The sequence below is a fragment of the Lissotriton vulgaris genome, chromosome 9, assembly GCF_964263255.1.
Source record: "Lissotriton vulgaris chromosome 9, aLisVul1.2, whole genome shotgun sequence".
NCBI lineage: Eukaryota > Metazoa > Chordata > Amphibia > Caudata > Salamandridae > Lissotriton > Lissotriton vulgaris.
The window spans coordinates 817,248,558-817,273,822 of record NC_141697.1 but is presented as its reverse complement, the minus strand read 5'-3'; the positions used below and the strand labels follow the sequence as shown (position 1 = coordinate 817,273,822).

The window sequence follows — 25,265 nt, the reverse complement described above, 5'->3', positions numbered from 1 at the left end:
TGTCTGCTTATGTTGTCTAAGATACTGCACCTGAGATCACATCGTTAAAATAAATATTTTAACCTTACTGTGTCCCTTATTTATTCCTGTTGTGGACTGGTATGAGAGTATAACGAAAGAGTGTTCTCATTTCCCACCATTCCTGAGTTTGTACTAAGTCGCATGTTCTAGGTTGTCTAATCATTGGTTACTTTGCTATAGGACGAAGAGCTAATGTGACACTGATGCTAGCTGGTTGGGTTTTTTTCTAAGTACTGAGGTGAGTTTCTGGTACACCACAATTCATTAATGTCCTAGGTCTCTGTGCACAGTTCTGTATATGAGCAGGATTTCTAAGTGATTGAGTGTTTGAAATGTTTAATCACTTCTTCCATCATTTTATTTCCTGATGTTGCTATGTGCACCCTAAATGTCTAAGGGTATGTCTAGAACATGTGTCCTTTGCTCGCTGCACCACTGTATGCAAGCTAGCCTGACTGATGAGGGATGATACCCCAAAACATGTCCCAGGAAGCTTGATTCAAAGTGTAGGGAGGACCTGGCTTGCCACCTCAGGCTGGGGTAAACTGGGGTGATGTGGCGAAAAAAATAACAATGTATAAAACCCAGATCTCTGACTGGGGGTGAGTGTTTGAAAAGTTTCAACACTTGGTCCATCATTTTATATTATGAAGTTGCTATTTGCTCCCTAAGGTGATAAGGGTATGACTAGACATGGGGCCCTTGCTTGCTGTACCATTGGATTCAAGCTAGCCTGGCTGATGAGGGGTAATACCCCAAACGCTGCCAAAGAATACTTGGTTTTAGTCCAGGGAGGACCTCGCTTGGTAGTTCGGGCTGGACTGTTCCCTTAGGGAGCAGGGTCAAAGACTGATTTGCATATGGCTGGGTCCAAAGTGGAGTGACCTACCAGGGAAAATAACAATGGATTTAACCCAGATCTGTAACTGAAGGTGAGTGTTTGAAACGTTTCAACACTCTGTCCATCATGTTTATTTGTGAAGTTGCTTTGTGCTCCCTAAGGAGATAAGGGTATGCCTGGACAAAGGTAGTTTGCTCTCAGCGCAACTGGAATCAAGCTAGCCTGGCTGATTAGATGTGCTACCCCAAAACCAGTCTCAGGATGTCTATTTCCAGTTCAGGGAGGACCTAGCTTGGCCGTTCGGCTGCACTGTTCTCATGGGGAGTAGTTTAAAGACTGATTTACATATGGCTGACTCCAAACTGGGTGGGGTGACATACCAGGGAAAATAATATGTGGATTCATCCAGATCTGTGACTGGAAGTGAGTGTTTGAAACGTTTCAACTCTCTGTCCATCATTGTATTTTGTGAAGTTGTTATAAGTGGATAAGTGTATGCCTAGAAGTGGGTCCCTTGCTAGCTGCACCACTGGATACAAGCTAGCCTAGCTGATGAGGGATGATAACTACGAAACCAGTCCCAGATTACTTGTTTCCATTCCGGGGAGGACCTTGCTTGGCAGTTCGGGCTAGATTGTTCTTATGGGGAGCAGGGTCAAGACTGATTTACATATGTGTGGGTCCAGAACTGGGTAACGTGGTGAGCAAAATAAAGATGGATTAAACCTAGATCTTTAACTGGAGGTGAGTGTTTGATCAGTTTCAAACACTCCGTCCTTCAGTTTGTTTTTGTGATGTTGCTATGCGTGTCCAAAGTGGCTAAGGGTATGCCTAGGCAAGGGTCCCTTGCTCGCTGCATCACTGGATACAAACTAGCCTGGCTGATGAGGGATGATACCCTGAAAAAGGTCCCAGGATGCTTGTTGCCAGTCCAGGGAGTACCTGGCTTGGCATTTCGGGCTGGGGTAGACTTCTGTGATGTGGCAAGAAATATAACAGTGTATAAAACCCAGATCTTTGACTGGAGGCGAGTGTTTGAAAAGTTTCAACACTCGGTCTTTTTGTTTTTTTGTGATGTTGCTATGCGCATCCGAAGTGGCTATGGGTATGCCTAGACAAGGGTGTGTGCTCTCTGCATGACTGGAATCAAGCTAGCTTGGCTGATTAGAGGGGATACCCCAAAACCAGTTTCAGGATGCCTATTTCCAGTCCAAGGAGGACCTAGCTTGGAAGTTTGGCTGGACTGTTCCCATGGGGAGTAGGGAAAAGACTGATTTGCAAACAGCTGAGTCCAAACTTGGGGGCGTGGCTTTCAGCCCAAGATTGGCGATGAGCTCCGGGCACGGGGGACCTAATCTATTAAGAATATCCATCTTATGCCCTTCGTACTCGACCGGCTGCAGCATTGGGGCCCCGCATAAGCTGGTGGGTTGTGGAAAAGTCTACTCCTGGGGGCTGTGGCTGACTGAGACGCATGTACTTGCCCCGGAGAAGTCAGTGGCATGATGGGCCTATGAGGTGGAGTGGCTTCGGATGCTAAAAGCTCTCCTGACAGGGGTCCAAGACGGCACTATCAGGCGACAGCGTGCGGCTCACCTGAGACCCCGGATCTGGGCCTGTGAGTATGGACGCGGACCGAAGGACCGGAGGAGCCCTGAGTTGTCCTACCAGGGTCCACGGCAACTGCTGGGCGCGTGTTTGCCCCTGTGAGGCTGCGGAGCAAGTAGCGGCTTCCCCCCTCCCTTGTTGCAACGGGGGTTGGAGATTTCAGGAGTGACTGTGGGGGGCATTTCTCGCTCTCCTTACCCCCTTTCCTCCTCCTGACTGGGTCCAGAAATCATCCACGGCTGCCTCTCTGGTGCAATTCCTGGCCCGGCACTGAATCGCGGCTCCAGGCTAGAGGTCTCATTGTTGGCCTCTCTGAGTTGTCCATAGCGCTACTGGTCTCCCGCGCTGCTGTGCTGTGGGGTTTGGACACAGATGGCCTCCCCATCCTTTCCTTTTCTGCCGAGCTGGAGTTCCAATTGGGCACAGATGCGACCTGCACGCCTGTAGTGCCACATCACCCTACTTTGACCCCAGACCAAAATGCAGTAAGTGGCTGATGACTAAGTGCCTGTCTTGAGGGAGGACTACAGGTTCTGTGGTGTCCAGTGCTCTGGCCTGTGTGAGAGCTGATTGCTTGGCAGGACTGTGCCTGAGTGGTCGCAGCTGGGATACTGACCATGATTGAGGTGGCTGCGTGGTGTGGGATCGGTGACACGCTGGGTGTCCTCGAGTGTCATCCCATAATCTAGCGTGCCTGGCTGGGGACCGTGCTTATGGAGGATGGACCCTTAGGGCGGGCAGTGTGGCACTGGGGCAGCTGCTGTGAGGCTGGTGGTCCTGAGGCATATTGTGACCCTACCTGGAGAGTCCCATACCCAGTCTAGTCATCAGCAGCTATGGGTCGAGTGAAGAGCAGAACAAAGTCATGATCTAGCAGGGCTGGATCAAATTCCCCCCCCTCGGGGACCTCAACTGGGCGCTCTGGGCAGATGAACGATGGGGCTGCGTCGGCTCCCACAGTTGATAAACTAGACGTGATCCTGCAAGAAAATCAATTGGGTATGATTTCGGTAGATCTTAATCTACTCAAGGATGACCATAAAAAGCTAGCAGATAAAGTCAAGACCCCAGAGCAAAACCTGGATGCAGTGGTTCCCCAGTTGGAAGACCATGATGAGCAGTTGAAACACTTGCGTCATCAAGTCGAATCCTTACAGGCCAGACCGGAGGATGCAGAGGGTCTGGCTCGGCGTAACAACCTCTGTATCTAGGGTCTCCCTGAGGGCACGGAGGGGCCTAATCCAAGGAGGAGTGGCTGAAAACAAGTGTAGCTCCAGCAGGCCTTGCCACACACTTTACTGTTGAAAGAGCCAACCAAGTTCCCGCTCATTGCCCTATGCCTGTTGCGAATCCCTGCCCGCTTTTGACCAGGATCTTGAATTATAGGGATAGCGATCATTTACTACAGGCTGCGAGGGAGAATGGTCTGCTACAGATCAGCAATGCCAGAATCTCTATCTTTCCAGACTATACGCTTGGGTCCAGCGTAAACGTTTCTCCTTTATGGAGGTCAAGGCTCGGGTCCGTGTAGTGTGCCTCACATTTGCATTGCTTTTCCCAGCAAAACTGAAGGTAATTCATAATCAACACTTGTTTTTTTTCGACATGCTGGATGGTGTTTAACACTGGCTGGACAGGAACCACCCACACACAATGTACTCTAAATGCCCAGAGACTTTATAGCCCAAGTCACAGCGGGACCCTCGGAGGTGGCGACAGGGTCTTATGACACAGAGCATGGGGTCCAGCACTCCACTTCGCCGGCTGATTATGGAGGGTAGACAGGAGGCCCTCCAGTCTGCCACAGCCTTTCATTCTATTTGCCCACCAATCTGTACCAGTCCCTATATGGAGGTGAACACTGATTCGGACTCAGGAGGAAGTGTGACACTGTTCCCTTCAGAAACCAGGCAACTAAGTAATGATCCGTTGAGTTGACACATTGGTTTACATAATGGTAGAATAGCCCTGTGTTGTTTGGATGTTATATGTATATTTTAATAATCAGTACATAAACGAGGTTAACTTGTCCCCAGTCAGTACATGTTTTTTTTTTATGATTAGTGTATAGCATCGAAGAGGTATGTAAATAACGCTCCAATGAGTCCAGTGGCCCGTGTAATCCTGTGCAAATCCACATATGGTACTTGTTCTGTATGTGAACTAAGTACGGAGCATACCCCCAAAAGCATAAGCAGTTGTTTACAAGATACTATGTTAAGTTTTGTTGCACAGTTTGGTCGGCGAAGTTGGATCGTTGGACCCAGTATTGGGATAATGATGTTTTGATTAGATTGTTGCTGCACTGTCCACTTGCAATCTGGGGGGTGGGGCCTGGGGAGTGGAGGTTGGGGTGGGGCGGCTCATGATAATGTGTACTTTTTAAACAATAATGATGTTGGTGGTTAAAACTTACACTATTATTTCCTGGAACGTTCGGGGGATGGGGCAATTCACAAACAACATAGAATAGCGGCACAGTTACATCTGCGTGAAGCCCAAATAGTCTATCTTCAAGAGACACATTTAATACCATCGGAAACTAGTAAATTACAGAGACGCTGCAGAGGCCAGTTTTATTTAACGGCATACTCTGCCATCTCGCAGGGGAACGCAATTTGGGTGTGGGCTGGGGTCCCCATGAACCTCCGGACTAGAACTATTCCATGCAGCCTAGACCCGCAGACTAAGACTACACACTAAGATTCCAACTCACTAACTATAACCAGAGTCCGCACTGTTCACTTTGTCTAGAACCACACAAAAACATATACAAAACTAACTTACACTCTGCCAACCAAGAAGACCTATTGCACGTACACTAACCTACCTAACCTAGTTAATAGTACTGAGTGTAGGTGATGTAGCACAAACTAGCATTTTTAAATCCATTCATCACTTCTTAATGTCCATATATCACATTTAGAATTAAAAATGCTAAATCTTCAGCTTTTTCACCAAATGAAAATGCATATTTCCAGTTCATTTAGTAATCGCATAATGGGATTTGGTTTGAAAGTTATAATACAGTAATTACCAAACAATCCAAGTTTTGGGCAGTGCGCTTTAACATTAGTGAAAGTCTGAAATAGTTTAATACCTTTATTATTTGAGAAAGGGGTCTGAGAAGATACATACCAGCACAATCTGATTATTTAAAACAATGTACCACTTAAGAATAAATTAATTATTGCATGTATTAAATACTGATTCAAAGAAAATTAGTTTAAAACTAGATAAAAATACATTGTGTTAGATTTAGGAAAACATCAGCAAAGGTACCTATACTTTTGGATACCACCCTGAGCGAGGCAGCATGATGCACAACAAAAAAGCAATTCAAACAAATCATTCAGAAGTAGATATCTACAGAAATTATTCCTGCACTGCAGCTGGCGGTTGGCCATAGTGCCGGAAAAAGTCCTATTACAAGAGATTAAAGGGTCAAAGAAAAGGACCTTGGCATTCTTGAACTTTAAAACTGGTCCACCACGTCACGTCACATCCAAGAAGAGGAAACCAACAATTGTCCAACAGTTATAACATCACAGTTTGAATTTCTTCTCCACTGATTAGCGCTGCTATCCCACTTATGCATCCACATTTCAACCATTACCATGAAGACTCTGGATAAAAGGGCCCTTCGGCTTCATTTACACCAACAGAGAGTCTTGCAGATAAAGATGGTCATAAAATATTCTACAATCATATTTTCAGAGGTAATTTTACATTAAGAAACTTGTCTGCTCACAGTTCTGTAGGTCATTTTGAAGGCTTTAACCCTATTTCAGATGTGTTACTCGTGCTGATAGCTTTCTCTCTCTCATCCATAACATTTTCTTTCTTCTGATCTTTTATATAAAGCCCTTCTCAAGTCCTTTATATTGCAGTATACCCCATCACATGTCACAGAAAATACGAACTTCTATAAATGTCAATTTTATGACGGAAATGCAAATTAACACCAAATTGATTCCATTTGTGTGATTAGCTGGTAAGTCGATTATGGTACAACTACCAACTACATGAATGAAACCGGGTCAGAAAGGGATTGAGTATGGTATTAAATGAGCCGACAAAATGGATGTAACCATTGTCCATGTGCACCACCTCAATAATTATGCACTGCTGGAATGGAATGGAGGACTTCTAACAACAGACTTATAACCTGGTCACCTCAGGTCACAGCAGTAACCGAAGACATGGGATGCGTTGTTAGAAGAGCAAGTGTGTCTTGGCCACCAAGTGATATATGTGGTGAGCTTTTAACACCTTATAATCACGGTCTCTGAGAACAAGTGGTTGGCCTACGGTCATGGGTTGTCCAGTAGGTGAGCTAAGGGTTGAACTCCTGTGTTGACGTCCCTCTCCCAAACGGCATCAACAGCAGCACTGGCCCACACGCCATGAACCTACAAAGACGGCAGACTCAAGCACAGTGCTGGATGTTTATAAAAACTACTGGATGTAGAAATCTGCTCCTCCTACTTGCCGTAGGAATAACTATCTCATACTTGGTGCTGTCATGCGAGGAGAGATCACACCCAATATTAATATTATATCTGCATTTCCTCGAACTTTTTTTGCATGGCATGCAATATCATCTGACTCCTATATATCATCCTCAGACTTTGGACCAGAGAAAAAGAAAGGCAGAAAGGAAGAAAGGTTGGAAAAAGAAAGAAAAACTTTGACAAAAGGAAACAAGCATTGGCATAGCCAATAGGTCTTGCTTTTGGGACCTTATAAGTATTTAGTTATGCAGCACAATGTCCTTGGTGCAACAACATCAAGTGTTGAATGGCTAAACACTTATAAGGTCCCAAAAGCAAGACCTATTGGCTATGCCAATGCTTGCGGAATTTTGAAGAAACGTAATCCTAGTTTTACACATTTCTTGTAAAGTGTCTTTAAAAATAAAAGTGTTCATAAAGTTAACACATGCCCCTTCATTTAATTTTTTTCTGAATTTTAGGGCTCAGCAAGTAGGGGGTGTAAAGGTCAAAAGGGCTGTAAGAAGCCCCCCCACACCCCGTACTTTGAGTAAAACCATTTTAGAATGTTTTACAATGAGAGGAGAGAGGGTGGATGCACAGGGCTTGGTCAAAGCTCTCCAACACACTGTATTCTAAAATGGCCCTCTTTATCTTGTTATCATTTTAGGCCTGTACGTGGACCTGAATCTGTAAAGTACTTTTAAATTATGTTGAAAAGAATATGGATGTGGAGTTAAGAATAGTAAACATACTTACTGCTGTAGTTTAAACCTAAACACGCAAAAATGGGCTAGTCAGCGTTAGTTAAGCAATGATAATTTTCCCATTGCACCGTACAGAATATCACAGATGACATTACAAATGATATCACTGATGACAAATTTCATCTGCCCTCACACATGCTACAAATAGCATTTTGGAGTCATTACCCAGAACTGAAATAATGTAAAGGAGTGCCAATTTATCTCCTGTCCATGATTATCAAAGAAATAGAAAAGAAGCTACCACATGAACCTAAAAAAACGGCCACCAATTAAACCACAGTCAGGCTTCAATCAACAGGACCAAGGCAGAAGAAAGAGAGACTCCAACTGAAGTGCAGCTGGAGCAAAGGCTGCCCACATCATCAGCTGCAATCATAACACCAAAGCATGGCCTTGTGAATGTACCTGAGAATGAACGTGTGTGCCTATGCCACACAATACGCCACCTTGTGCTGCTTGCTGTAATTATAAATCTTCCAGTGAGATGAATGGAATGTCAATAGGGCCCTCACTGATGTGAGTGGTTTTAAATAGAAGTGATGTTACCAAATGCAAGTTGCTGCCGTGGTCTGCACGTGATAGGAATAAGGCAATCCATCTCTGCCTTCAGTGCACCCTCATTTTCTGTTTTTGACATCTTCTGGTTTGATGTCTGTAACGAGAGTAGCTCCCTAAGCAACCCAGCCACGTGTGCTCTGTTTAGAAGTATAGGAAGATTTGTTTTCCAATTTGCTAGATCTGTAGCTCTTGTAAAACGACTGCCAATGTACAGGAAACTTTGCCAAATACATAAAACCTGCTAAGCATAAGAGATTCTGAGTTCCACCAAGAGCAACTTTGTAATGTGTCCTGGCATAAACAGCTAGCAATACAGCCTGTCTTAACTCAGGGGCTGTGGTTGCAATATGCTACTGGGGTGATAGCAGTGGATTTCACCCACAAAACTAAAAGGGCACCTGAAGCCGAAATGAAGAGGCTGGGAAGCAGGGGAATGCAAAATAAACAAACAAGACCTGGCAGCGCGGCCCGCGCGGCATTACATCCATGAAAGAGAAAGTGATCGCGATCACTCTGAAAGCGAAAGTAATCGCGATGAAGGGATACGCGTGCTTGTGCGCGTGACCGTAGGCTGGTGGCCGCTTTGGTAGCACTTTTAAAAGAAGCTACTAAATGTCTCGGCCAGACCTGCACATGCGCTGGATCAGACGAGACCTAAAAAGAGAGATGAAAAATAACCTGCAAGAATGAAATATAAAAACAGGAAATCTGGGGTGTTGGAAGAAAGTAGATTAAATGGAATTAAAACTAGGCAGCCTTGGTATTCAACAACTCCAAAATGCAGTGACACCAGTAGTGGTCTCTCAAGAAAAATGTGGGGCCCTTGCACCGATTTTTTAAAAGTACTTAACCACTGGTGACATCGTAGGTAAACAAATTGTAACAAAACGTATACACTCAACCAACTAACAGAGACCTAAAATCACAGAATGCAGTACTTGTGTTGCAGAAACAATTTGTTGTATATAATCCCTGTTTTTCATTGACATGGTGTTTACACACTCTGAAATACTAACATATCTTGGTGGCAATAATAAGGGGTCCTTCTTTTGGGGGTTTTAGGGACCTTCTTCAATTAGTAGTTGTAGCAGTCGTTCTAGCAGCACTAATACTAGTAGCAGTAACACCAACAATAGGAGTTCTAGTATCATTAGTAGTAGTGGTGTTAATAGCAATGGTGCTAGTAGCAGCAGCAGTGCTATGAGTAGTACCTGTAATACTAGTAGCACTAGCACCAGTATTTGTACTAAACACACTATTTGCAGTAGTAGCAAATATACTAATACTAGTAGCAGCAATCATACTAATACCACTACCACTAGTAATAGTAGTAGCAGTAGTAGTAAGATAAATAGTTATAGCACTAACACCATTAGTAGTAATGGTATTGGTAGCAATAGTAGTGATAGTAGTAGTGGCAGTACTAGGAGTAGTAGTTGTAGTAATAGTAGCACTAGCAGCAGTAGAAGTAGTACCATATGTACTATTTGTGGTAGTAGTGATAATCCTAATAATAGTAGCAATGATAGTAGTAATGTATGAGTCAAGTCCTCATTGCTTCTTAAAAAAGTGTTGGAATTGAGGCGGTAGTAACCCCACGGGCAACTCAGCCTGCCCTTTTCCCTGCCTGCATTAAAAATGTACCTCTTAGTTATTCACAACATGTCCCACTGTTTCATTCTGTAGAACAAGACAAAGCAATGAAATACTACCTTTAACACAATTGTACATGATTCTGGATTGCTATCCATTTACATGGAAGCTATTGAGTACACGGAATGCCTATAACAACTTGGGCACCGTGACCAGAGCCCAAGGTGTATGCGGGGGAAGGGAAATGGCATGGACCATCAACAACACGTAAGTGGATCCTGCACTAGTCCTGTCCAGATGAGAGGGAATAGAAGTCAGATGCACCGGACAGGGCACCAGACGGCGGCACTCGTGATATTTAGGTCTCTCATATGGGCTTTGTATTGTAGGGCCGCAAACTCCTATGTCTCAGAGCTACATATACAAAACAGCACAGAACAATAGTTGCCATTCATAGGCTGCAAGGAGGGGAGTTGTAGACTGATGTTTCCACTACTGTCATGTCATAAAAGTGGAGAGAGAAATCTAACTCTAAATCTGCCATAAAGGAAAAATGCACCACCTCTAGAGAATATGAGCAAGTTCAAAATCAGCTTTAAATAGTATATGTCTCCTTTTTAAGTGCTAAACACTGTACTACATCCATTTGAAAGAAGTTCAATACTGTTTCCAATGACATTATCAATGCATGTAGGAGAGCATGGTATTAAAAACCTATATACATAAATTTAGATTGCAAAAAGTATCTCATTGCAGTCGATGTATACGGGGTAGATGCAATAGTCTCTCTCAAAGTCCCACATTTCAAAGGGGCCCCACCTGTGCCTTAGAAAATTATATACTTAAATATTTGTTGCTAAATACGTTTCTATCACGCAGCCATACAGCCCAAACACACTACTTTGTCTTCCTACTTTAAAATCCAAGCTGTAAAAATGAGCAGTTCTTCAGTGTCGATCATCTTATGTTCTCCTATATTGTCTGTTTACCAGAATCTATAGGTAATTTAACATTATTTCTTTTCCCCCACTAGCATCCATAAGTTGGAACACTAGTCCAATAGAAGATGCTGACATGGAATGCAGGCTTTGGTTGGAAATGTTTCCTAGTCATTCACCAACGCTGAAATATCTGTTCATTTTTGTAACGCATAATTCTTATTTTTAAGCTATTCCAGTATTTGTAGTTGAAAGAAATAAGGTCCAGGAAGAAAAATCAATAGTTTGAAGACTGAAGTTTTGTTAAGTCATGGAGGCAAACCACAGCCATGGTCTGGTTATTCGGAAGACAGTCACTTAACGAGTAGGCTACACCTCAACCCACAGAAATGGATTTATTATAGTGTACACGGCTGAGATTAATGAATAATACTTTACATTGGGTAACTGTTGGGTTATATTTTGGACTGGAAAAATGCAAAGTGCAGTAATGCTCCAATGAGAGGTCTGCACATCCCAACTGTCAACCTTGAAAGAGACATAATGAACCTACGCTCAAGTGGCCAGTATTAAAACTCTTTACCCTGAAACATTTTTTTCTCAAAATAAATTAAAATGACACTGCTTGATGGAGGCCCAGAGTATGTGCTGATTATGTAACACTGCTGTGCATTCCGCAATGCAGAAACGTACTCAGCACATTATAATGTACATCTGACTGTGTAAGTCATGTAATGCTTTAACTCCTTCGCTGCGGCGGCTATCCCGCCGCAGCGCTAACGGTCGCAGGCGGGCGCGCGGCTCACCTGCGCTGGTGACATAACCGTTCCGTCACGGCTCGCGGGTGAGCTGTGCTTGTGACGGAACGGTTCCGTCACGGCCCCGCCCGCTTAATAAAACCCGCCGCACAGGCGCGATATCAGCGCCGCACAGGCGCGATATCAGCGCCGCGCAGGCGCGGTGGCCGGGCCGTGACGGAACCGTTCCGTCATGAGCACAGCCCACCCGAGGGGCGTGACGGAACGGTTCCGTCAGTAGCGTCGAACGGGTTAAAGGACCTGCAAAGCACAAGAGCCCAGGAAACTATTGCTTGTAACAGAACTACTTCCAAAACCAGTGACATATGACCTTTAAGCATATGACCTGTAAGCATATGACCTGTATGAATTACAAGGGAACTGGACTGGTTCGTGAGTATCACTCAAAGTGCTGATGAAGAAGCTTCCTCTTTGGCCTATTGAAAGGAAGTTCCTCTCATGATTCTTAGAGTAGTGAAGAAGATGACAAATTACCTACCTTCTGGTGGATACGCCTCTAATTGCAGATTCCTCATCTTGAGGCTATCCCCAGATGCCAGGCATGATCCGGAAACTAAAAAAATCAGTCTTACTGCATGCTTGTAGTTGGTGTGGTGTAGCTCCATATCGTAACCGTTCAGCTCCAGAAGTGACAAAATGAGTTGAATGCATGCACCACCTATGAATGTTGACATCAGTTTTTTTATGAACTTGTCTGCGCCCTCACACGTGACTCCCATCAACAAATCAAAAGAACCAGTGTGGGATCTTTTCAGATGGAAAATACAATACAGCAGAACAGGGAGGAGAGAGGGTGGTGAAGAATCAGATGTGAAATAAGAGTGTCTGCCTAAAAGAGTGTTATCAAAGGTAAGTAACTTGTCCTTCTGATAGATACTTCTAAATGCTAGATACTTCTAAACGCAGATTCTGCACCTTGTGAATAGATAGCAAAATAGTACCTCCCAAAGTGATGGGTCTGTGGAATGCTTAAACTAAAAAGTCCTGCAGGACCTAGCAGGCAAAATACCAGTCTGTGGAGACAATAGTGTTTCGTGAATATGTGCACTGATGCCACATAGGTGCCTGACAGATTGAGGACTGATACGAAGAGGGGTATGCCGCTGGTCCAATTGTAATTAAGCAGCCAGCACATCAGATCTTCTGCAGTCTCCTCTGACAAATGGATGGATAGCAGGTTCCTCTGGTGCTGAGTACACTGAGAGCTCTGATCACAGTGCAAGGCTTGCACCTGCCATCTGGCTTGATTGGCAAACAGGATGCAGGAGGTCAGTAGTCTAAGAAGCCACAGAGTCATCCTCACTGAAACCCAGGGCAGGGACTGAAACATCAGATATTAGCCCTAATGTTCTAGACTTGTTGGTCTCGAGAAAAGTCTGAAATACGCACCAAATCCAGGATGACTCACATGAAAGGAAGTCTCTGCGAACGTGTCAGATGTGACTTTGACAGATTGATTGAGGAACCCAAGGTCATCAAAAATGTTTCTGTCATATGGAAGTGGTCGCAACTGAAACTCTTCCCCATTTCCAACATTGTCGTCTCTATATGACTATCTGTCGCCTGAGCCAAAAAGATGGTATAGAGTTTACGCATGGTTGCCCAGAAGTGAAATTGTATGTGAGTATGATGGATTCAGTATAGGTTGAGGCACATCAAGATCTAGATATGGTCTCAGTTGAGATGAAATGGCCTCAGAGTAGTATACCATGATGGGTTGCAGTTGTTTTTCCAAAGTCGGTGCAGTGTTGATCTTTCAAGGAGCCAATGCTGATTTTAGCACCAAGACTGAAGCCGGTACTGAGACCAGCACGGACACAGAAGCATGTTCAAGGGGCACAGACGGTGAATTGAGCAAACTCAACGGCGGTAATCGAACTGGAGGTTACTGTGGATACTTGGGGCACAAACACACACCAGAGGGAGTCGGATGCGAGCCAAAGATTGGCAGCATGGCCTCTCGAAGGTTTCCACCTGCTGCGATGTTGCTGATGGACCCAGGAAATCGAAGTGCATCGGAACCAAGGATAGAATTGACTCCTCAATGGAATGGGATTGAGACTTGTAGGCACAGTGGCACCGTTGTGCCTTCTCTGGAGAGCAAGAGTGAGGGGAAGGGGCTGAGTACCGCTAGGACTTCATGTTTCTTCTCTGACTTTCCAGAAGACTTCAACCGTGTAGAAGATCTGCCCTGGGAACAACTTTAGGAACGGAAGCTGGTGCTTCGCTCTGTAGAGCATTGCTTTGCGGTATCAGATAGCTTATGAGTTAAATTGGGTGAAGTTTCAAACCCTATCATTTTATGGGGTGGCACGTTCCTTGCACGCAGGAAAATATACTAGAAAAGCTCTTCACCAAGTGTAAAAAGAATGAGCGGAGCTCCAGATCCGCATCTCACGATGGTGAAAGAAAGGAACTGACATCAGAATACATAAGTGGCACTTAAATCCAACTCCGTTTGTCACTTCTAAAGTAGAACAGAGTTGCCAAGGAGTCATACAGTGCCATCTAATGGGGCACAGCAGCACGGCTTCGGAGTTTCCAGATCTAGCCTGGTACCCGGGGATATTAACAGAGAGAGGAATCTGCAGTGAGAAGTATTCATCAGAAGCTTGTGAATGTGTAGATAAGAGGTAGCTCATGTGAAGGAGCCTCTAACATGTATTGATGTGAATACTATCACTAGTGTAATGCCTTGGTTTCTTGCATAAGGGATAACTGGAGCTTGAAGTGACGAAGATAGTTTGTGGATGAGGAGGAGAAACTGTAACATGGTGTTCCAAAATCCAGATTGTTCATGGGATTCCTCTAGTCGATAACCGAAGAGCTGCACATTGTGTTCATTCCACAAGCTCTGGATCCCCTGTATAGGTAGTAATATCCCTGCAAACAGAGGGAGAAAGGTTCAATTGGAGTTATATACAACAACTTAAAGCAGAAATAAAAACATCGCAAGCTGTTCACCATTTTAACACAAGTATGCTAGACTTTAGGTTCCTTCCTATTAGCATCCTGTTGAGATTTTCAAAGCTGGGCACTGGTAGAAACCTTTTTTTTCCTTTAAATAACACCTGACATAATTCCCCAGGGTTCAATCCTTCGCTGTCCCTCCATGATGCCCTTGAAGCCAACTCTTGGTTTGCCAATAAGCCTCAGCTCAGATCACTTCCTTTTGTATAGAACAGCTCATTAACATCAGTGCGTTGGCAAGCATGGGGCGTGGCATTTGGAAATGTATTTGTGTCCATGTTGTAGGAATACCGAATTACCACTGTAAGTTGTGTATTTGTCAAACCTCTTTACACACGCTTCTTGTTTGAAAAAGACTGCCAAATGGAAAAACAATTTGTAAAATGGATCTGGGTGTCAGCCTAAAATATAACCAAGTGGTGGAATTAAACATAAGCACTGCCTTGGTATAGGCAAACACCCTTCCGGGAGCACTAAATGAATCTGCTTACAGAAAACTAGGGGCAATGCTTGGTTGTGTGCTTACATTTTATTTTTCAGTGGTGCCCATGATTCACCTGTAGCATAAAACCCTGAACTATTCCTTGTTATTACTGATTGCTTTTGCTTCATTAGGCAACAAAAGCAATAATAGGTATGGCCTGCTAAATTTTTTATACATTGTGACAGTGTAATTTTGGTTCATATATTCCTATTTGATATAGCATCTTGCTTAGGCCTAAGTCATCTTTCAAATACACATTCCCAAATCGGCATGTAAGAATTCCTATGAGATCCTTTGTATGGTGCATCAGCCATCACAAGGATACTTTCTCACTGTCCTCCTGCAAAACAGTACATGTTAGGGTCTCACTGACTGGGCTTTACGAGCTGGGAGCACCTCCTTCTTACCAGCAATTACGTGTGCAATAGTGTATTCCACCTCTCAGTATGGTAAACATTTTAGATGCTTATTCTTCTCCAGTATTACATCTTTCATAGATTCACATGCTTGTATCTTCCCCGTCGTCATGGTGGGAGTCTCACGGTAACAGAATGACCAAGCAGTATCATAGAGAAGAAAAACTGCATAGAAAATCCCCATAGGGGCTGTATTATTTGGTAACCAGACCATTTCTTTGTTTGGTCCAAAAGTCAGCCAATCAGCATTGCTGCCCTGCCCTCACACTCCCCAGCATCAGCTTCCTGCCTCAGATTTCCAACCGCCTTCGTGTGAGAAAGGAGTCTCCCTGAGCTCTGCTCAGTTTTTTCTGTTCCTGAGTGAACCTTTGACCCTTTGGAATCTTGTTTCCTGTCTACTAAATTGAGGTATTGTGTGTACTTATTTTTCTCATGATGGCTGAAAGCTCTAAAAAGAGGCTGTTCAGGCCATGCAGGTCCTGTGGGAAGGCCAAACTTTTCTCTGAGGACCCACATGAGGACTGCCTTTACTGTCTCTACCCTAAACACCTGGTGAAAGACTGTAAACTCTGTAGAAAATTTTCTGACAAAACTAAACGAGACAGAGAGGCTAGATTACCGTTATGGCTTCAGAAGAAGAAGGCCACATCAGGCTCAGATTCTGAGGAGGAATCTTCTCACTCCACTCCCAAGAAAAGAAAGGCCTCTGTTTCTGTGGAGAAGGTGGAGTCTAAAAGGAGTAAATTTAAGGAAAAATCAACCTCATCCCTTCCTATTACTCCTCTGGAGAAGCAGTCAAGTCTTAAAGGACCTGGATCTGCACCTTCTACCAGTTCACTGGCTTCTGCTACTAAGCCTGTGGTGAAAACTTCAGCTCCGTCGACTACGGCTTCGTCGACGATAGGATCTAAAGCTGCGTCGACGACTACGACGTTTACGACATCGACGAGTAAGATTTCACTGTCGGCGAAAAGACCGTCGACGACGACGACGACGACTCCGTCGACGACAGGTTCGATGTTGAGGATGTCGACGGGGGCCCCGTCGACGAAGGTCCCGTCGACGAAGGTTCCGTCGACGAAGGTCCCGTCAACGAAGGTCCCGTCGACGAAGGTCCCGTCGACGAAGGTCCCGTTGACGAAGGTCCCGTCGACGAAGGTCCCGTCGACGATGGTCCCGTCGACGAAGGTTCCGACGACGATGGTTCCGTCGACGATGGTCCCGTCGACGATGGTCCCGTCGATGGTGATTCCGTCGACGATGGTTCCGTCGACGAAAATCTTGCTATCATCTGCAAAAGTGTTCAGTTCTCCACAGTCGAAGACCATGATCTCTATCCGGTCTTTTCAGTCGACGAGAGGCTCAGCTACTATTAGTAAATCCGCAGAGTTCACCTCATGGACAAAGATTTCTCCTTTGCCGCCATCATCATTGCTGGAGCAGGACTCAGATGGAGAGGAGTCCTCAGGTGCCGCCTACAGTCCTTCTCAGCTTCAGATAAAGAGCCAAGACACGGACGAGGAGGAAAGTTATTCCTTTAGAGACAGGCAACAATCTTCCAGATATGAGTCATTCCAGGAATCTGGTGATTACGACGAGGAGGAGGAGCAGCATGAGGACTCACGGGAGGAGGAACGTCAAGAGACGGTTTCTATACCCCTCAACCTTGTGTCTGATCTTAGGTTGATGCTAAACGACTACTACCGTCGTTTCCCAGAGGCGAATTCCTCACAACCAGCTACGCAGACGCCTCCCTCGCAGACACCTAAAGCACCTGCTTCTCAAGAACAAGGGGTGAAATCTCCGCAGGTGGTTACTATAAGGGACGACTTAACGGACTCCGACGAAGATGAACAGCCCGAAGAAGGGGAGCTTGTTCATGATGCTTCGGGGCAGGAATGGGACGAATACGTTTTGCCATCGGCTGCATCACCTGACCCACTCAAATCCACCTCACCTCCTCAAGACATCGGGGGCTTCCATGATATCATGGAAAGGGCGGCCAAGAGATTCAGTCTGGATGTGGAGGTGCAAGAGACGGATTGTTTCTTGTACGATTTCAAGGATGATAACAAAAGGTCACTTCGCTCAATTCCGATTATCCCTCATATCTGGGAGGAGGGCCTAAAGATTCTGAAAACACCGGCGTCTATTGCGGTTTCAGTTCCACGAATTGAAAAAAAATACAGAGCTCCAGAATCCACGGCAGCCTGCCTCATTGGGCATCCCAGGCCGGAATCAGTCGTGACGCAGGCGGCGCAAAGAAATTCTAAAAACCCGGTGGCTACTTCCCTAGTGCCACCAGACAAGGAAGGAAGGAGAATGGATGGGGCAGGTAAGAGGTTTGCGGTCATGGCAGCCTCTACCATTAAAGCGGCAAATGCTATGGCACTGCTTGGCCGTTACAACAGACAGATATGGTCCGATCTGGCACCCATACTCTCTGCGCTTCCGGAGGATCGAAAGGAAGAAGCGGCAGCCCTCCTCAAAGAAGGAGCAAAATCTGCTGCAGAATCTATCGACATCGCCATGGATGTCTCGTCTATGGCCTTCAGACAAATGGCTGGAGCGGTTTCGCTTCGCAGGCAGGGCTGGCTCAAGGCGACTTCTTTTCGTCCAGAGGTGCAGGCGAAAATTGTCGATATGCCTTTCGACGGTGAAAATTTGTTTGGGAAACATATCGATGAGGCGTTGCAAGGCATAAAGTCGGACACGGATACAGCTAGAGCGCTGGGATCTCTTCAGCAGGGAAGGTTTCAGTCCTTTCGAAAGAGGGGTGCAAGAGGTCAATTTAATCAAAGACCCTCTTTTCAATCCAACCGATATCAACCGTATAATCAGCAGGGATATCGACAGTATAATACTAACAACCAATTCAGGTCCTCCAACTCCTCTTACCAACAACAGTCCAGAGGTAAACCAAATGCCAGGGGGAAATCTCAGCAGTCTAATAGACGTCAATGATTTCAGGCCGGCACTCCCCACACAAAAGATCCCGAACAACGACCACTATCTGTCTCAATACTACAACAACTGGCTGTCCATAACATCGGACAAATGGGTTCTAGATGTCATAAGCAGGGGCCACACGCTGGAATTTGTGGAAATTCCACCGGATCACCCCCCAGTACTCAGGCTCAACCAACATCGCAAAGAAATGCAGAAAGAAGTACACTCGCTTCTGCAAAAGGGAGCCATAGAGGAAGTGCCACAACATCTCAGAGGGAGAGGCTTCTATTCGCATTTCTTCCTCATCAAAAAGAAACAGACCCGGAAATGGAGACAGGTATTGGACCTGAGGGATCTCAATCAATACATAAAAAAGATACCCTTCAGAATGTTATTGTTGCAAGAGATCCTACTCATGATAAAGGAAAAAGACTACATGGCGTCCTTGGATCTCATGGATGCGTACTTCCATATTCCCATTCATCGGAAATACAGGAAGTATTTAAGATTTGTTGTGGAGAGTCGCCACTTCCAGTTCAAGGTCCTGCCATTCGGACTTAAATCAGCCCCGAGGGTATTCACCAAATGCATGGCCCCGGTGGCGGCCCACTTAAGACTGCAAGGGCATTACATTTACCCATATCTGGACGACTGGTTGGTGACAGGTCCATCTTTCAGGGACGCAGCAAGAGCTCTGCAGAGCTGCATCCGGTTGTTTCAGCGACTGGGCCTGAGGACCAACTTAGAGAAATCCTCGCTGACTCCGGCCCAAGGCATCCAGGTCCTGGGGGCATGGATATGCACCAGAGCAGGGAAAGCCTATCCTTCCGAAGACCGGATGGGAAAGATCATGGGATTAACGACATCACTTCAGGCAAAAAGGTCCACTTCCGTGAGGATATACAAGTCCATGTTGGGGATGATGTCATCCTGCATCCCACTGGTACCAAACTGTCGTCTTCGAATGAGACCTTTGCAGGAACAACTGGACGAACAGTGGGTCCAGGCCAGAGGAACTTTCGAGGATCGCATTGCCATCACGATCCATATGAAGGTGGCCATGTCATGGTGGAAGATTCTAAAGAACCTGGACCAAGGCTTGAGCTTCATTCCTCGAGATCACGACTTCGTGATGACAACGGACGCTTCGCTGAAAGGATGGGGCGCGCATCTTCAGGAGCTGGAAATTCAGGGCCTTTGGTCAGATTGGGAAGCTCAGCTTCACATAAACATGTTGGAGCTCAAAGCGGTGTTCCTAGGGCTTCAAGCATTCCTTCCCAGAATACGCCAATCGTCAGTACTTATCCAAACGGACAGCACCACAACAATGTTTTACCTGCTGAAACAGGGCGGAACGAGATCCAAACAGCTGTCGACACTGGCGCAAAGGATCTGGAAATGGCTCATAACCAACGGAATTTCAATTCAGGTTCAGCATATACAGGGAGTCCTCAACACACGGGCGGACGCCCTGAGCCGCACTCCCAATGCGACGCACGAGTGGGAACTACACGACACTCAGATTCGCATCCTGTTTCAAAGGTGGGGCACTCCCACATTAGATTTGTTCGCGACACAAGACAACTCAAAGTGCGCTCAATTTGCGTCCAGGTACCATCAAAGAGGCTCCAAGGGAAATGCATTCCTCATGGACTGGACAGGAAGGTTTGCCTACGCGTTCCCTCCGTTCCCGTTGATACCGCGAATCCTGCGCAAGATGAGATTGGAACCGTGCCGGATCATAATGATCGCACCAGCCTGGCCAAGACAGGCGTGGTTTTCAGACCTCCTTCAATTGTCGAGGGGCGACAAGATCCAACTCCCGACATTTCAAGACCTCATCTCCATGAAGGAAGGGCAGATTCTGCATCCGGATCTGCAATCACTAAAATTGTCAGCATGGAACCTCATGAGCGGGAATTTCAAAATCTAGATATTTCGCAAGAATGCAGGCATATTCTTTCACAAGCTAGAGCTCTATCAACAAACAAAACATATGCAGCAAAATGGACCCGTTTCTGCCACTGGTGCAACAGACAAAACTTGCATCCGTTTGAGGTACAACCTGAAGGTATCCTTCCTTACCTACTGTCACTATCCAAGGCAGGTCTGTCGCATGCTTCGGTCAAAGTGCACTTGGCAGCAATATCACGCTTCCAGCGGAAGCCAAATGAACCATCTCTCCGGTCCTCCAGAATAATAAAGGAATTTATCAAAGGACTTTTTAGAGTTTTCCCACCCATCCAACGTCCACCTGTGCCGTGGCACCTCAATACAGTCCTATCGCAGCTTATGAGGCCGCCTTTCGAGCCCATACACAAAACAGACTTACAGTTCCTGTCATGGAAAACAGCCCTCCTTCTCGCCTTAACATCAGCAAGGAGGGTTAGCGAAATCCAGGCCTTTTCAGTGGAGGAACCCTTCTTACAATTTCGTCAGGACAGGGTTATATTAAGAACAAATCCTACCTTCATTCCCAAGGTGGCAACGTCTTTTCACCTCAATGAACCTATTATTCTACCTACTTTTTTCAGCAATCCTTCATCGGAAGCAGAAAGAGCCTTACACTCTCTAGACATTTCTAGATGCCTAAAGTTCTACATTGAACGGACAAAAACGTTCCGCAGGTCCAAGCAATTATTCATTGCATTTGAAGGGCAAAGGAAAGGTCTTCCTTTGTCGAGACTGAGTATTGCTAGATGGATATCCTCAGCTATCCTGAAATGTCACGAAAAAGCGGGGAAGCCGCTATCTTCTAAGGTGCATGCACATTCCACGAGGAAGATGGCAACTTCGATGGCCTTGTTCGCAGGAGTGGCGCTGCCAGACATCTGCAGAGCAGCAACGTGGAAGGGTGTGCATTCATTTACAAGACACTACTGTCTAGACACTGCGTGGAAGGAGGACACGGCAGTGGGACAGGCTGTTTTGAAACGTCTATTTCAGTAAGGTATAGTCTACTGACATGATGTATTTTCTATACAGTGCTTTGATTTATATTTATACATGTATTTATCGTATTACTGATGTATTCATAAGTACTGTTTTATCATTGCTTTGAGGCAGAGCTTCCTTCTGAGTTCTGTCCTGGAAACGCTACAAATATGGTGAGCACTGCTTACTACTCTGATACAAGCATGTGAATCTATGAAAGATGTAATACTGGAGAAGGAATTAGTTACTTACCTGTACACTATAGTTCTCCAGTATTATCTTTCATAGATTCACATGCGCCCGCCCGCCTCCCCGTTTCTCAGACAGATCCTGTTTCTCGGTATTTATCCATGTCTCTCACTCGGGGACGGAAATCTGAGGCAGGAAGCTGCTGCTGGGGAGTGTGAGGGCAGGGCAGCAATGCTGATTGGCTGACTTTTGGACCAAACAAAGAAATGGTCTGGTTACCAAATAATACAGCCCCTATGGGGATTTTCTATGCAGTTTTTCTTCTCTATGATACTGCTTGGTCATTCTGTTACCGTGAGACTCCCACCATGACGACGGGGAAGATACAAGCATGTGAATCTATGAAAGATAATACTGGAGAACTATAGTGTACAGGTAAGTAACTAATTCCTTATTAGCAGATGCTCAGGAAATGGAATTATTGGAAACAACATGGTATATTTCTTTATAATATTTATATTCTCTCTGTGGCCGCGATGGTTGCAAACTATTACTTTACAATTAATTTTTAGCAGCTTAGCTTCTTACAAAAGCCACACAAATATTAGGCCAGATGTCTTGCGTGTATGCTGGATTTGGGGGAAAGGTGAGGAAACAGGGAAAATATCCTTGATGTCCATGAAAGGTTAATCTGTACTAGCAAACGTTTGCCAGTTAAGTTTGGGGGAGGTTCAAAGGACACCTGTCTGCTTTTCCTACTTCAAATGGTAAGCCTTTATAGCTGCACTGCCAGGGGACTCATCAAAATCTACTGGGTGTGACGAAGATTGAATTGTCAGTGCAATACCCTTAGCTTGTGTGTACTGTTGAATACTATTATGCAGAAATGAATTTCTGGATAGGATACAAATGAGGTAATTTAAACAAAGTAGAAGTGAGGATAACCTATTTGGCTGTAGATCTGCCCGCCGATTAAGAAATGGAATAGAGTCTCTACGCCCAGTATTGCCAGTTTAGATACTGAAAACCTTTGTAATGACCAGATAACAAATTTATTATAAAAGTGGGGAAAAGTTAAAAAAGCAGTATACGTAAAAAAAGGAACATTGGACATCTTTTCCTCCATAAATGGCCATGAGTTTGTGCATAATTACTGAATGTTGATGCAATAGTCTTTTCCAGTGCAATGTGTTTGATTATGCAGGGTATCTTAAGCAATGCTAACTTGAAGCCTTTAATAAACTTATGAAAATGTTTTGTTTATCCAGGTGACACGCTATTGTTATCTTAGTTTGAACGACGGTGTAAGTCTGCATGACCACATATAAGATTACACACCGTTCAGGAACTGGAAGACTGAACTCCACTGACCCAGGCTGAGGAAACGGGCACTAAGAACAGTACTGATCTATCTGAAGAGCCTGACCTTGTAACAACCCAGAGTTTCAGGCAGATACTTTGCCAGCATCAGACAAAAAACACTAAAATCTCACTTATGGAAAAAGAAACTACTCGGTACAATACAGGAGCATAATGCCACAAACATGGAGTCAAATGGCTATAACGACAAAGAGAAATTAGGATTTTCAGTGTGTATGCAAGCCTTCTTTTTTCGAACATATATGTATCTTTTGTAAGAAACAACCTCAATGCTATATTCGGCAAAATGAAGCATAAAAAACATAGGGGCAGATTTATGTTAACTGGCGCATCCCGAGGGATGCGCCAGTTAACATGCGCCACAGTGCGCCACAGCTACGCCACCCATGGTGCGCCGCATTTATAATGCGGCGCACCATGGTGCAAAAACAGCACAGATGCGTGACGCATCTGTGCCGGAAATGTGGCGCATTGCTGGAGTTGCGTCGCAAGCGCGACGCAGCTCCAGCAAGGCTCGGGGGTGTCCCATTCAACTAATGCTGCATCAAGACCTACGCCTGCTTCAAGCAGGCGCAGGGTTTTGACGCAGCATTGGCCAGAAAGTGACTGAGTGAAATCTCATAGATTTCACTCAGCCACTTTCAGGAGGCGTTCCTGCGCAGAAACGCCCCCCCTGCTCAGGAACGCCTCCTTATGGCGCAGTGCTTTACAACGTGACGCATCTCCTAGATGCGTCACATTGTAAATAGGGCGCATTGTTTGCGCCGCAGTTGCGTCAAAAAAGTGACGCAATTGCGGCGCAATGAGGCACAACGGCCTCATAAATCTGCCCCATAGTGTAAGTACAGGGCAGCAGCTTATGAGAGCCAGTGAAAGGTGTTTATGCAGATTGGCAAGTTATTTGTTGAACTGTTACCAGAGAGAGATGCTATGTGTCAACAGCCTAGGACATACATTTACTAAGGTTAGCCACCAGCTGTACTTAGGTTTCACCAATACTTGCTCTTCAAAGAATGCAATTGACTTTTCATTGTCAATGAGTATTCACCCTCCTCCTTACTACTGCCTTTGGGCCTCATCCACCTGTAGTGGCATTGCTGCACCATTTAGTAGTACACTTGCCCTGAGTTGCAGTCCTAACCACAGGGAAGATCAGCCATTACCCTGAAGGTCATGGACGTTTCAGCATCTTCAGCTACGTCTGTCGGCTTCTGTAGACTACCAGTTTGTGAAGCTACATGAGAGGAAACCAGTAGGAGTGGGCGAGGTGAGTGGGTGGAAGTGAGTGGGTGGGTGCTGCTGGTGGCGTAATTTCGTTCCCTTGCATTGGTTACTTTAGTTGTTTTTTTCAGTTAAGTGTGAGAAGTAAGTGCAGTCTTCATTCCTGCAGAGACCCTCCACATGTTTCTGACACTGTGGTGATATGGCTCAAATTCCAAAAAGTCGAAAGACAAATGTGTAACCTACCTTCTCCCCCCAGTCCAAGCCCCAGCTGTTCTTAATTGCCCAGAAGGGAGTGTTGTCACCTAAAAGGAAAAAAAGGGAAAGTAAGAAACATGGAAAGGGGAAATACCTGTCTTCAGTGCTTGACATTGACAAAAACGAAGGTGATATCCTTGTATAAACAACAATATTACTGCATGGATAATAAAACTACATTCTGCAGAATTATAAAACTTATTGTACAGCAATACCGCCCCCTAAACCACCTAGGCAAAATGTTATTATTGATATCCTTTGTATCTGGTTTGCATTTTAGTTAGAAAGCACGAGTCTCTTGTTAGAATCCAGCCACTAAAGAAAATAAAGCTAGAACACTCAAGCAAAGGAAAGACGTCACTGAGACAGGAAACATGGACTAAAATGGAAGGACTGTTTTGTGAGAATTGGGAATATTTTATTAAATTAGGATGCTCCTGAGAAAGAAGGTCACTTACGTGTTCCATAGCCCACTAGCAGCACTGCGTGATCAATCATCCAAGGGTTGCAAAGAATTCGGAAAGGGTGAGAGATCCCCTTCCTGTAAAACTGAAAAAAAAGACAATAATATTATCAAAGCATGCATATTCTGGGGTACAATTAGGTAACGGCCAGACTGGTAACTGAAACACATTTGAAAAGTCTTGTGATATTAGATCCATATTACCCCTAGCAAGCGTAGCCTCTGCTGGGTTGTCTGGAGGGTCAAATGCTTCCAAGACGCACATTTTGGAAATATTGGGCCAAATACTGAATTTCTACTCCTTTTCTGCCACAAAACCCTGAAGCCCTAGTCTACTGTACAGTACAGGCAGACCATGTCACAT

General features: G+C 45.1%; 1 protein-coding gene across 1 annotated transcript in view; it reads right to left on the bottom strand.

Annotated features, from left to right (window-relative positions):
* Window positions 1–14,300: 14,300 nt before the first annotated feature.
* Window positions 14,301–25,265, bottom strand: part of CTSF (cathepsin F) — a 429,275-nt gene continuing 418,310 nt past the window's right edge. The window contains exons 12-14 of the mRNA XM_086938552.1: window positions 24,897–24,987; window positions 24,427–24,485; window positions 14,301–14,520 (exon numbers count right to left, since the gene is read on the bottom strand). Coding sequence (XP_086794678.1) covers window positions 14,446–14,520; window positions 24,427–24,485; window positions 24,897–24,987 — 225 coding nt within the window. The 3' untranslated portion in view covers window positions 14,301–14,445. The remainder of the gene's footprint in view (window positions 14,521–24,426; window positions 24,486–24,896; window positions 24,988–25,265) is intronic.